At 50.5% G+C, this 14,940-nt stretch overlaps 1 protein-coding gene across 1 annotated transcript in view; it reads right to left on the reverse strand.

Moving 5' to 3' along the window:
- BTD (biotinidase) overlaps positions 1-14,940 on the reverse strand; it is a 256,008-nt gene that overhangs the window by 40,641 nt on the left and 200,427 nt on the right. The window contains exon 3 of the mRNA XM_086942195.1: positions 14,322-14,468. Coding sequence (XP_086798321.1) covers positions 14,322-14,468 — 147 coding nt within the window. The remainder of the gene's footprint in view (positions 1-14,321; positions 14,469-14,940) is intronic.

A 14,940-nucleotide genomic window follows, 5' to 3' on the forward strand; every position in this document is an offset into this window, starting at 1 on the left:
AATGCCTCAGCGCCCCCTAGTGCAAGACGTTGTAATGACTTGCGATGTAAATGCATTTGCGTACTAACAATGCGGTGGGTGTAACAACAGCGTTGAAATAGTAGCGCGATGAAATGACAGCATTGTAAACGTTGTTTCCCTAAAGCAAGAGAACAGTGTGGTAACAGGGAAGATAGACACACGAGTCAGGACTCGAAGCACAGACCTTTGAAGGATGTACGTGAGAGAATAAAACCCTTCTGATCCAGCCACCTGACCTCTTCACTAACTGCCCTGGGTGTTGACAGAAGGTGCATCTCATGCACGAAGATCTTGGTGTGGGAGCGCAGGATACCTCCTCCACCCTACAACCGTCAGTTAGTTGAAACGTAAGTGCAGGAAACCCTGGCCCGTTCTGCCTCTCCTACGCCACCTACCTTAACAGGATGAGCTGCAGACACAGGTCTGTGAGCCTTTTCCTGTTACCCAGGTGTCAGTGAAGTGTAAGCAATCATGATGGGGGGGGGAGAGAATCAAAACCTAGTGAGCCTCCACTGAAGGGGCCTCCTGCCATGCTATGTACCAACAAAATGGTAAACGCATCTACACATATTTACAAGAGTGGGCCGGACTCACTAATGAGGTAGGGTAGAGGTCCTTTCCTGAGCATATTGAAAGATGATCTAATTTACAGAAGTAACTGAAGGATCCAAAAATAAAATAGTTACTGAACAATGGCTTCTCTTCACACAAGTAGATGAGGATGCGCACAAATGTGAGCAGGCATCCCAAGTCCAAGAAGTATGAGCTACCTACCTTCGGTAACGATGTATATGGTAGAGACGTTGTCTAGCCGCAAATTCCTTAACTTAGAATATCCCAGGCATCAGACTGGATCCGGAATTTTTTTTGCTGCAGCGCCTCTGCACGCTGGGTTACGGCGCCACACAACCTCGATCTGATGTCGTCCACGGACTTGACGTCAGCGAGGTCATATATGTCCCTCCCGGCACGCTGACGTCAGTTTTCTTCTGAGAAACTTTTCCACTGTACAACACGGAGCCACCAACAAAACTGTGAAAGTATGGGAACAATGTGCGAAGGATGAAAAATCCATAAAATAAAGAAGGCGTATGGTGCAAAACATCATCATAAAAGACAATATCAGCACTGTCTACATACCAGTGAAGAAGTAAAGGCAGAGCAAAGCTCTGAGAAAGAACCCCGCAAAGTGAAGCTTGGACCCTCCCCAAAGGCTGAGTAAAAAGGGGGGAATATCTCAACAGACAAAGGTAGACTGGTATTAACACATAGAACTGTGCCGGCCAGCAAGGACGGAACAGTCTACTGCGAGAAGGTATGAAAAGAATGGTATTCCCTTATAGCAAGGGAAGGCCGAAACATAGCCCAGCAGATCCCCAAAGAAGACGACTATAGAGGAGACAAGAACCCTGAGTCAATGGAGAAAGCGGGAGGCAGGGAAGGCAACAGGAGAAGAAGAAGAAGAATCTCCTGATGAAGGTGAATCAAAAAGCACTGTTTTACAGGAAAGAAGACACTTGGAGGCGCAACAATGTGAGCACCCTGGAAGTAAACCATTGGCAACTGAAAGGAGGCAAAGTGGGAAAGCCCACCTGGCAAGGTATTCGCAGAAGGGGAGGATGGGTGGGCGTTAAGGAATCTGAAGCTAGACAATGTCTCTACCAGATACATCGTTATCGAAGGTAAGTAACTCGTACATCTGATAGAGACATCTAGCCGCAGATTCCTTAACTTAGAATAGATGCCACAACCGTACCCCAAGGGGGAGGTGGGTCTACGACAGAACAACAGAAAGTGTCTGATGCACTGAACCGGCAACAGAGTGACGGACTATGGGGAAGACTGTGATGAAGCAGCCAGACAGCAACCCAAGTAGCTCGGAAGACCAGAAGACAACTGGAGACAAGGTATCACAAAAACTGCCGGAATGGCGCAACACCATACCTGTGTGAGCATGAGATGTAGAAACGGCACTAGACATATCCCATAACAGAAGAGAGAGCCCACAACCAAGGGAGGAAGAATGACTACTCCCAGAGCTCAATGGAGCACTAAGTTGACACCAACCAAAGCTAGAGGACAACATAGAGAGATGTAACCAGAGCCTACCAGGCCAGCACGCGCAAGGGAGGCCGGAGAGGAAGCATCCAGGAAGCGAAGGGCAAGACGCAGGAACTGAGCAATGTCTCAGAAGCACAGGCGGGAACAAAAGACACGCCAAGTGCACACCTTGAAACAAAAGGAGCGACAGGGGAGAACAGTATCACGCTGAAGCACGCTGATATGGACCACAAGTAAAACATGCACAGAGCCGACAGCCACAGAGACAAGGTGGCGTAGCTAAAATGGGCAAGGGGCTGCCCAACAAGGCAGCTTAAAGGCCAAGGTGAGAACTCACCCACAAGAGACCGAGATGTAGGGCGCAGCACCTGGAAGAACCTGCACCAGAGGAGCTGTCCCGCAGGCATAGAGTAGGGTGACACCCAATGAAAAAGACACATCCGAAGGGAGTGGCAGCAGAGGCACTGAAGGCGCCAATGGGAGCTGTGAAGAGGAACACGCATAACTGATGAGAAGAACCTCAGATCTCCAGACCACCTCCTCTGACTGGCAGGGGAAATGCACCCCCCACAGAAGAATGGGACTGTTTAGTACATGAACTCCAAGAAAAGAGCATCCTGAAGAGGGGACCACCCCAGGTAGTGGAACGCAAGGAACCCTTATTGCCAAATATGCAGGAAAAGGCACTGAAGTGCAGTATAAACATACTAAGAAAAGACACTGCTGTGCAGAACGAGGGCAAGCTCGAGTACAAGCACTGAATTACTCCTTGAAACACAGAGATATGTAAATGTATTTGAGCTTATATAGCGCACAGCTACCCGCAGTGGGTTTCCCGGCGCTTGCTTAGGGAACCCGTCCTGGTATTCCCCTGTGAGATAACCCCGGCAGGGTATCCACAAGGTGAAAGCCAGGCATCCCGCCGCGAGGGGCCGTTGTGGAGATTAAGCAAGCTATTGCCCAGAGTCGCAGAGTGTGAACCCGTGAGTCGAGAAGGCACCGGAGCGAGAATTATCGAGTCCGTGGAATTTTTAGCCCAAGACCCGCCGAGGCGGGGAATTGAACCCTGGTCCAGGGCTGATCTCAGCTTCCGGGTCTGCCGCCTCTAACCCCTGATCACACTTCTCCACATATAGGACCAGACCTCGCATTAGCGAAGAGAGGTGGAGGTGTATAGATAGGGATACCCCAAGGGCAATCCGTGGGTGTGTGTATATACATATATATATATATGTGAGAAGTTGGCCTGATATGTAGTGTTTCCAATTCTGGAACCACTGGGTATCAGTCCAAACAAACCCCAAAGATGTCAGGTTGTAAGTCAACCTTGTAGACAAGCTATCCTAGTGGTAGCATGGACTAAGCAGCCTTAAAGGCTTAACTTAAGAGGTCGTGTTAAGCGAGCTGTTTTACCACATACAATCCTGTAATCAAATGAAAGGACACCACACAAGTATATATTATAAAAATATATGTATTTATTTCTAAATTACTCCCCAGTACTCTTTATGAGGAAAGGGGCACAAGCGTTAAATCAAAAGCACTGTTACACATAGAAAGTTGCACGTTTATGGATGAGGGCGGGTGGCCACTCAGACCATATATCAAAAAAGTGGTATAAGTAACACTTTACGAACAATGGTTAGGCCTAGGGCCTAGAGATTCGCTGGGAGCAGTCAGGACAAGCAATGAAGAAGTCGGGAGTAGCCCACAGGAGACGGGTGCAGCACGGAAAGTGCAGCGCGCACCAATGCACTGTCAATGGTGCGTAAAAGTCAATTAAAGTGAATAAAAAGATACTTCCGCTGAACCTAGGAACACAAAACTTTAGACACAGACCCTAGAGGTGTGTACCAGTGTAAAGACACCGGCGTTGCAAAGTTACCTCACCCACAGGCCGTGGGTGCACAGGGTCGAAGTGGCGTCGGGTTCTGTCACGCAGGTTCTGGGTGCTTGGAGCTGTTGCAGCTGCAGGCGCTGTGAAGCAGAAGTGTCCGGTGCGATCCAAGGGTGGATCGATGTAGAAAAGTACCTGAAAGCAGAGGGGACAGAGTCTGGGTCACTCAGCAGTGACCAGGGTGGAACCAGGACGGAACCAGGCAATGTCGGGCGCAATCAGGCGGTTGTCGATAGGCTTCTCTCCGCTGTCACGTGGGCTCGGGGGCATCTGCGACGTCCAGGAGCAGGTCACGATCTGTCCCACGTAGGCTCTCGCCGTCAGCACCGTCGGCTTGAAGATTGTAGCAAACAGCACTTGGCAAAAGCAATCCACGCGGAACCGGGAGATTGCTTATCACTCGAACCAGGAGGGTCAGAGTGGGTGCTCCTTTTCGCAGGAGCTGGTGCAGATCTGGAGCAACCAGAAAAGCAAGTCGTATTTCGAAGTTCGTCGGCACAGGGGCCACAAGCCAGCTGGCAAGTGACCGGGCCAACGCGTCGAGCGCACACAAGCAGAAGGGCCCCACGCAGCACTCGTCGAGTGTGGAGGGGTGAGCTTTGGTGCAAGTGGAGCTCGGGGCTGGGGCTTCTCAAACCCCGGTGTACAGCTTCGAGGGTCACTCGTGGGCCGCACGGTCAGCGTCTCGTGGCCTTTTCAAGATGGCGTGCCCCACGCTTCCGGTCGCCTCCACGGGTCTCAGCTCTGCAGGGACTGTGGATCGGGCAGGTAGAAGGCAGGCAAGCTTGATCTCGTCGATCTCTGTCGCTCGAGTTCCGGCGGGAACTGCAACAAAGCAAGGGTCGAGGGCTGGATGGTGCCTGTTTGCACAGGGTGGTCACTCCTTGACCACAAGGGAGATTCTTCAGTCTTCTCACGTCGTGTAGAAAGTCGAAGGGTCCAGATTTCGTTTCTTATGTTTCTTCGGGATGATCTGAGGTCCGTTGGGACTGCTCCCCCTCTTATTCGAATCTCGGGGGTTGGACATCCTGCTAGGTCCCCTCCTATGGGTGGGACCCAGGAAGGGGGTGGTTACACCCCTCTCCTTTGATCCTGGCCGCGCTGGGACAGGGGCTGGGAGGCCCCAGAACCGGTTTGGCCGGATCCTGCAAGGGGCGGCCTTGTGCTCCCCAGGCAGTGTCTGGTTTCATTGAAACCTCCCTACTCCAATCCACTATCTCCTGTCTGGGGTGGTTTGACACCGCCCTGTGACAGGAAACTCTTTGTCCAGGCCTCCTCTGCCGGGTTTCGGTCAGCAGCAGGAGGTCAGACCCGTGTCTGTGGCAGGGGCATCCATTTTGTGGATCTGAGGCTCATTTTAAATCAACCGCGTTTCAGTAAAGTAACATGTCTTCTCCCTCTAGAAGGGTGGAATGCTACCCCCGTCGCCAGAACTGGCGAGGGGGTAGTATTCCAATTCGTATGACACCTTACACGACATGTTTTGATAAAGCCAAACCAAAGTTGCTATATAACCGCGAGGATTATAAGGCGCTTAAGAGTATATGGTATGGCATTATCCCGGATCAGCTTAGGGAGTTGTTCCCGACAGCTGCAGACAGGCTCAGCTCATGCCAGAGCACTATCTCACATAAAACCACGCACTCTGCCTCCAGGATTGATGAGGCCTTCCATAGGAGTGGCTTACAGGCTATATATGTGTCCAGATATAGGTTTAGATATAGGTATACTATATCTAAGCAAGGGGTGATTACACCCACTTGCCCCAGCTGAGTGATCAGCCAGTTGTGTCAATTTAGATAGCCAGCCAGGGGTGGCAAAAGATATGCTGCAGCCCCTGGTAGGCCTTGGATGCACCTATGCCCTGGGCACCTATAGTGCTCTGTACAGGGGCTGATAAGGTGACCCAAGCCAATCTAGTTATGCACCTAGGGTACATGGAATCCATTTTACAGAGAGAGCAGATAGCCTGGGGCCCTGATTAGCAGGGAACCAGGCCAACTAAGTCGAAAACCAGCTAAACACAGGGCAAAAATCTGGGGTAACCATAGTCAGGTAGCCACCTTCCTACAATATATATATATATATACACACCAAAAGGGGCCAGCTACGCTCACGCAGTCACGGGAGCCGTAGGAGGAACCCACCTAGTGCACCTGTGGCAGGAGGTAGCCGCATTGTGAAGCGTGTTGAAATACATTGAAAACCTCCAAAAGAGGAAAATGAGGAACATATGCAAGGCTCAAGCAAGCGAGACCCATGGCATATAGGAGATAGCGCCAAAAGTCACAACACTGAACACCCTGCAACGGTAAGATAATGGCGCGAGTGGACGTAGAGAGCCCAAACGTACCTCCATGCCCACCTGGCGCATAGCAGAGCTATACAATAGCATACAGGTACCCCATTGGAGTATAGCACACCCCCAAGAAAAAAAGGGGAACACCTCTTAGGGTAAACCACAGTCAGAGGACAGAACACAAACAATCTGTGGAACACTGCCAGCTTAAAAACGCATAGTGCAACTGGTGGATGCCAAAAGAAAGACCCATGGTGAAGGACATCCATCAGAGGGTCAACAGGCAGGGGGACCGAAGGGGTTTGCATACTCAGAACACGGGCGGCCAAGGAGACAACTTGTATGAACTCCGCACCGGCCTCGGTAGCCCTCCAAGGAGGGGACAGCAACTCATCCGTGGGTGAGGGCTGTAAACTGAGCCTCCCACCCCAAGGGGGTTGTCCAATGAACTGAGGATGAGACCAATGTCCAAAAGAAGGAAACCCCATTGAAGAATGTGGGTCCTGATGGGGCTCCTGTGGAGTCCGCCAGGGCCACAAATTCCTAGGGGGGAGAGGCAAGGACAGATCTGGCGTCGCCAGGCATTTAGGCGACGCCAAACTCCCCCCGGAAGCCTATGGAGAGGAGTTATTAATCCGGCGTTGAGGCGTCGACTCGTCCTCGTCCAGTGCCGACCTCAACCACGACAGTCTCCAGTTCCGAAAAAGGGAAATGTGCCGGAGTTGGGGAGGCAAACCTACAGCGCCGGACCAGCGCCGCCTCAGCCTCAACCACAACAGGCTCTGACTCTGAAGTAAGGAATGGAGACAGAGCAGGGGAGGCAAGTCTAAGGCGGCAAACTGGCGCCGACCCCACCTCGGAACAGGCAGCCGCTAGTCCGGAAGGCCGAGGTGGGCTCGAAGCAAAGCTGCGAGTACCAGCGACCGGGACAGGCGAGCCGAAAGCAGCTTCATCCTGCACTCCCGCCAGGACTACGGCTTGAGGTTTTGGCAGGCGTCGCAATCCGTTGAGTCGTGGTGTTCGCCCAGACCCCACATTCACCCCAGTGAAGTAGTGTGGCTCACTGGTTAGAGGCGGCAGACCCGAGAGCAGAGGACGGCCCGGGACCAGTGTTCGATTCCCGGCGCGGCAGGTTTCTGGACCAGGGTCAGCGGACTCGATAATTCTCTCGCCTTGGTGCCCACTCTGATCAGCGATCACACTCGGCAACTCTGGGCATTAGCTTGCCTCATCTTCACTAACGGCCCCACCAGACCGCCGGGGATGCCTGGTCTCACCCTGGAGATACCCATTAAGGGACCATCTCTCAGGGAAGCCAGGAAGGGTTTCGCAGCGGTCGAAGCGCCTTGGGACCCTACGGGTAAGTAGTGCGCTATATAAATGCCTATACACACATACACACACACACATTCTCATATGGTGTGGGTCCGTCGCGGACATTTGCCACGAACAGGAGGTACACGTTTTAAATCCCGAAGGCATCGCACACTGTCCAGACGCGAAGCGTCAAAGGGGGCCTGAAAACAGGCCAGAGGAACCGCTTACTCCGGATCTGCGTTGTACACGGAAAACAAGGAAACTGACGTCAGCGCGCCGGGAGGGACTTTCATGACCTTGCGGACGTCACGTCCGTGGACGACGTCAGGGTGGGGTCGTGTGGCGTCGTCCCTCGGCGTGCAGAGGTGCTGCTGCTGCAAAAAAAATTCCGTATGCAGTCTGACGTCTGGGGATATTATAAGTTAAGGAATCTACGGCTAGATGTCTTTATCAGATATGAGAGATACAGAGGAAAAAAATTAATATTAATTGAGTCACCTCAGAGACAGAGTAAGGACTTGTGATCCATCGGCCCTGTTGCCACCCCATCTATTGCCTCAGATCACTGAATCACAAGAGGAGAAGAAAGCGAGGACACAAATGAGGGTCTGGTGTGCCCCTTGCTACCAGAGGGGGCTGGGGGTCCAGCTGCTGATGCACCTGGAACCGAACAGCGCCTGACTGACCACCGGCATCTGGAGGACAAGAGGGTTAGGCACACACAAACGCTGTAATGCAATCCGTTGGCAGTGAAGTAACCAGGCTGGAGGCTGATTACACAACTGTGGACCAGTGTTGGGTGCATGCACACTCCACCCCGGGCCGCAGAGACGGACTGGAGGCGAGACTGGTGTTATCGCTGCATTTTTCTTCCTTGAAAGGGGAGGCCGGTGTCTGTCTCAGGTTGAGAAGGAACCACAGTTTTCTGATAATGTCTCCAATTTGGGTATGATTGCTTCTGCATTTATGGTCATTAAACAATCCAGTTCAATATACTTGGAGTGGTCATCCACGAGGACAATGAGGAGGTTCAAACAAAATGCGTGACCTAGGCAGTCCCGAAGCATGCCACTCAGAGGTTGGCAGTGTGGCACTCTATTGGCTTGGCACAAAATACATCCGCTCTTGCTCCACCTTCTCATTATGCCCGAGTACCACCTACAGATCCTCAGGCTGGCCTTCACTGTTTCCACTCCGTTGTGTTCAATGCGTTCCTTCTGAATTATACTTTTCTGCCAGGGGAGCGGAATGTTGAGGTGCCATCCTTGGGGAGAGCGCGTATGTGAATGTATGTGTCTCAGACGGTTGCCTCCGTGAGCGCCGGGGAATCCCAAACACAGCAACGACACAGTGTATGGTGCTTCACAAGGGACATTTTTGATCCTTAAAAATAGCCTTTGAATGCACATTTTGTTTTTCACAAAAGTTGCACCCGGTGTTATTATCCCAAGATTAGTAAACAAGGGGGAGGGGGGTTCACAACACTCCAATGACCTTAAAAACATATGCAAAATGGCAGTGATGAGAGAAAGGGGTGCAAACGAGGACATGCTCACAACAGTGGAGAGGAGTATGTGTGTCTCTTTCTCCTCAAGTCTAAACTCAAAAAGAAGCACAATTGTCAATTTGGAAAGCAAGTTGCTTCACTACATCAGATGCCAAAGAAAAGGGGCTGGTGATAAAATGTGTCGTCAATAAAGAACCTTTGCACCTTTGAGCTCTTCCGGTGCAGGCCTGGCAGTGTCACAGGAAGCGCATCTTCACACAGGCGGGTGCAGGTACAGATTGTAGAACTGTTCTTAGACTTGACTGAAGCAGGGAGCAGGAGGTGCCCTCTCATTCCCTCTGTAGAGACACACCCCATGGAAACCTGCTTCTGAGGAGGATCTGAAGGCCCCCATGACCCCGGGTGCAGTGTTTGACTGTACTCACCTGGGTACATTATTGCCCCCTTCCAGGTGCTGCATTGTCTACATGCGCACATTAACACACGGGGTCAGGGTATGTGCAGGGTGAGTGCATGTGTATTTGTGTGGTAATGCGATGCAAAGCCCCAGCATTGTGAAGGTTCTATCAGTGAGGGTGCAACTAGTGTGAGCCAGGCCACGCGTCCCACTAAATAATGCAGCTATACTGTCAAGCGAAAGGATTCTACTAGGAGGTGCAGGACAGGATTGGACATATACTATGTCGGCCAAAAATGCACCTCCAACAGTTTATGAAAAGTGACATCATACAGAACAAAAAGTTGCTTACTTTTAGTCCTGGCTCAGCATCATAGGAATCTTTATTGACGTCAAAAAGGTTAGAATAATACAGCGTTGGTTGTGGGGACCCTTAATGCTTGTGGCAAAGGGGATGAGGAACCCAGCATGGCCATTGCACAGAAGCACCTTACAGAGCCCATCACATGTTGAGCTTCCAGGCCCCCATCTCACCCAAAACTGCCCTGGAGCACCTCACTTACTGCTGCTTTGGAGCAGGGTCAGGACTGATTTGCATATGTCTGGGCAGCAAATGAGGTGGCATGGTGCATCAAACAACAATGGACTGGGATGTGCCCCAAGTGATGACCAGTGGCCGAGATTCATCCAAGAGTTCCATCCATAGCATTTTGTAGACTTTAGTGAGTCACCCTAAGTGCGCCGGTTATGCCCAGACGTGGGTCCAGTCCGTGCACACCGTGCCGCTAGAACAAAGATATACTTGCCCGATAACCCTAATAAGGGCATAACCAGCCTTGGGTTGTTGGTGTTTTGGTTGGGGGGAGGAATGGGAGGGGGCATGGTAGTTCAGACTGGACTCTTCCTATTGGAGCAGGGTCAAAAGTGATTTGCATATAGCTGGATCTAAACCAAGGTGGCACGGTGAACGAATTAATGATGGCTTCGGATGTGGCGCTGAATGATTACCAGTGGCTGAAATTAATCCAAGCATTCCATCCATCACTTGTTGGCATACTTTTGTTTTAAATATTCAGCAAACACTTTGCACCCTTTGTTTTTACCATACAATAGGCTTACCTACATGTAAGCTAGGAAAAGTGTAATAAAGTAGTATATGTCGAAGGCAAATTTTATTTGCTCAGTGAAAACTTATTTAAAATGAGTTCTTTTGTGCTGTTTGCAGCTAATAATCTGAAAGAATATAGAGGACACCATTAAAACATTAATAATAGATTTTCAATCTTGTCCCAGCATTCATCAATAACAATACCTTTGCAGATTTTAATTTCTATAAATAAATCTCTATTTTTGTAGGGGTTTAGGGCTTTCTGTACTTGCCACATTTCTAAAACGTGTATTTCATGTGAACTTTACATTTTAAAACATCTGGGGCCAGATGTAGGTTTATCTAATTTACCGACTCATAAATACCGAATCATACCGAATCGGTATTTATGAATCGGTAAATTAGAAGGAGGGAGATGTAGGTAATTCTTAATTTTGAATTACCGAATCTGTAAGATTCGGTATTTACTGAGTCAATAAATACCGAATCGGTATTCCCCATTGATTCCTATGGGCTTTGGAGCCCATAGGAATCAATGGAAAATACCGAATAGGTAAATACCGAATCCAGCAAGGGTGCAGGGGGTGTCACTTTGACACCCTCTAGCACCCCAAGTGCATGCTTGTGTGCCATGTGGCACACATACGTGCCCTAAGGGCATGTCTGTGTGTCACATGGAAAAACCACAGTTGATGGACAGAATGCAGAACAATGTCATACATTCACTCCAGTACAGAGATCTGGGCCCAAATCCATCGTTTTTTTGCACTCCACACCACCCCAGTTCAGACATGGCCATATGCAAATCAGTCTGACCCTGTGCCTCATGGGAACAGTCCAGCCCGAACTGCCAAGCCATGCCTTCCCTGGACCGGAAACAAGCTTCCGAGGACCGGTTTCTGGCATTCCAGCCGTCTTCAGCCCGGCTTGCTTGAATCCAGTGGTGTGGAGTGCATGGGACTCACGTCTGAGCATACCCATCCCACTCGGGGTGACAAATGCAAAAACCACAGGTGATGGACAAAATGCAGAACAATGTCATACATTTACCCCAGTACAGAGATCTGGGCCCAAATCCATCGTTTTTTTGCACTCCACACCACCCCAGTTCAGACATGGCCATATGCAAATCAGTCTGACCCTGTGCCTCATGGGAACAGTCCAGCCCGAACTGCCAAGCCTTCCCTGGACCGGAAACAAGCTTCCGAGGACCGGTTCCTGGCATTCCAGCCGTCTACAGCCCGGCTTGCTTGAATCCAGTGGTGTGGAGTGCATGGGACTCACGTCTGAGCATACCCATCCCACTCGGGTGACAAATGCAAAAACCACAGTTGATGGACAAAATGCAGAAAAATGTCATGCATTCACCCCAGTACAGAGATCTGGGCCCAAATCCATAGTTTTTTTGCACTCCACACCACCCCAGTTCAGACATGGCCATATGCAAATCAGTCTGACCCTGTGCCTCATGGGAACAGTCCAGCCCGAACTGCCAAGCCATGCCTTCCCTGGCCCGGAAACAAGCTTCCGAGGACCGGTTTCTGGCATTCCAGCCGTCTTCAGCCCAGCTTGCTTGAATCCAGTGGTGTGGAGTGCATGGGACTGACGTCTATGCACTCCACACCATGGCTTGGCAGTTCGGGCTGGGCTGTTCCCATGAGGCACAGGGTCAGACTGATTTGCATATGGCCATGTCTGAACTGGGGTGGTGTGGAGTGCAAAAAAAACGATGGATTTAGGCCCAGATCTCTGTACTGGGGTGAATGTATGACATTGTTCTGCATTCTGTCCATCAACTGTGTTTTTTGCAATTGTCACCCCGAGTGGGATGGGTATGCTCAGATGTGAGTCCCATGCCCTCCACACCACTGGATTCAAGCAAGCCGGGCTGAAGACGGCTGGAATGCCAGAACCCGGTCCTCGGAAGCTTGTTTCCGGTCCAGGGAAGGCATGGCTTGGCAGTCCGGGCTGGACTGTTCCCATGAGGCACAGGGTCAGACTGATTTGCATATGGCCATGTCTGAACTGGGGTGGTGTGGAGTGCAAAAAAACGATGGATTTAGGCCCAGATTTCTGTACTGGGGTGAATGTATGACATTGTTCTGCATTCTGTCCATCAACTATGGTTTTCGCAATTGTCACCCCGAGTGGGATGGGTATGCTCAGACGTGAGTCCCATGCTCTCCACACCACTGGATTCAAGCAAGCCGGGCTGAAGACGGCTGGAATGCCAGAAACCGGTCCTCGGAAGCTTGTTTCCGGTCCAGGGAAGGCATGGCTTGGCAGTTCGGGCTGGACTGTTCCCATGAGGCACAGGGTCAGACTGATTTGCATATGGCCATGTCTGAACTGGGGTGGTGTGGAGTTAAAAAAAAACATGGATTTAGGCCCAGATCTCTGTACTGGGGTGAATGTATGACATTGTTCTGGATTCTGTCCATCAACTGTGGTTTATGCAATTGTCACCCCGAGTGGGATGGGTATGCTCAGACGTGAGTCCCATGCTCTTCACACCACTGGATTCAAGCAAGCCGGGCTGAAGACGGCTGGAATGCCGGAAACCGGTCCTCAGAAGCTTGTTTCCGGTCCAGGGAAGGCATTGCTTGGCAGTTCGGGCTGGACTGTTCCCATGAGGCACAGGGTCAGACTGATTTGCATATGGCCATGTCTGAACTGGGGTGGTGTGGAGTGCAAAAAAACGATGGATTTAGGCCCAGATCTCTGTACTGGGGTGAATGTATGACATTGTTCTGCATTCTGTCCATCAACTGTGGTTTTTGCAACTGTCACCCCGAGTGGGATGGGTATGCTCAGACGTGAGTCCCATGCTCTCCACACCACTGGATTCAAGCAAGCCGGGCTGAAGACGGCTGGAATGCCAGAAACCAGTCCTCGGAAGCTTGTTTCTGGTCCATGGAAGGCATGGCTTGGCAGTTCGGGCTGGACTGTTCCCATGAGGCACAGGGTCAGACTGATTTGCATATTGCCATGTCTGAACTGGGCTGGTGTGGAGTGCAAAAAAACGATGGATTTAGGCCCAGATCTCTGTACTGGGGTGAATGTAAGACATTGTTCTGCATTCTGTCCATCAACTGTGGTTTTTGCAATTTGTGTGTCACATGGCACAGGCGTGCATGCACAGATGTGCATGCACACCTGAATTCGGTATTTTACCACCCAATAGGATTGGGTGGTAAAATACCGACTCTTAAGGGCCTGTGGCACTCTGTGGAGTGCCACCTACATCTTGATTTACCGAATTCTGTAAAATTACAGATTCAGTATTTTACAGAATCGGTAAATTTACCGATTCTGTAAAATGAAGGGCCCTACATCTCAAAGTCCAATTACCGGTCGGTAACGGCCGAATTCGGCCGTTACCGACCAGTAATTGGTGACCTACACCTGGCCCCTAAATTGAAAACAAGCAAGGTCATTGGGTGCTTGGTTCTGCAGTTTTGGTATTTTATATTTTTAGGTTTCGAGTTTAGCTGCTGCAGACATGGTTTTCAGCACTTTGATCCAGTGGGCAGAGAGAGTTCAAGAAGTGAATCGTGGTGACCTGTTGTGACATGAATGCTGCTCACTGGAGGACACACAAGACCTCCAGAGCTCCAGACCTGGTGCAAGAATGCTTCCCACCACCCTACTCCTCATCCTACTGTCAGAAGACGGATGATGCGGTGTCAGGTCCACCGTGGACAGGGGTCTTACCTCTGTGTCATTGAAGCGAGGCTCCAGGCACGGGTTCCAGGCCTTCGAGGGCAGTTCAGGCTCAAACTCCAGGAAGGGCCCTATGGACGCCCGCGTGAAGTTAAACCCATGGATGCCATCTTCTGGAAACACGATGATCTGGGCGCCCTGTGCTCAAAATCAGAAAGAAAAGAAGGGGTTACAGGAAAGTCTAACATGAGGAAACATCAAACTTCTCAACGGTTATACGGTTATTATGCCTGCAGTGCTAAAGTAATTCTTCATTCAAAGGACCCCGGTAACAATTGTTGCCTGGAACGGTATGATTGATGGGGGTTGGACGGGGGTAAAGGGAGAAGGCCTGGGCGGTAAATTCCATTCACTTGCGGAATTTGGGTTATTTCGCGTTCCGTGGAGAATGCGTAATTGCCAAAAATTCTGTGATCCGTGCTTTACAGAATTTTTTGCTAGTTCGCGCTTTCAAAATGCGTGTTCGCAAGATATTTCTCCCCGAGTATGCAAAGTGCATTCACAAACAGGAAAAAAACATTGCGAACGTGATGAACAAGCAATTCCGCGTGTTTGCAGAACTTTTGCATTCTCGTGGAGGTTGTTGACCTTTTCGCAGAGCTTTGCATAG

This window comes from Lissotriton vulgaris, chromosome 10, assembly GCF_964263255.1.
Source record: "Lissotriton vulgaris chromosome 10, aLisVul1.2, whole genome shotgun sequence".
NCBI classification, from domain to species: domain Eukaryota; kingdom Metazoa; phylum Chordata; class Amphibia; order Caudata; family Salamandridae; genus Lissotriton; species Lissotriton vulgaris.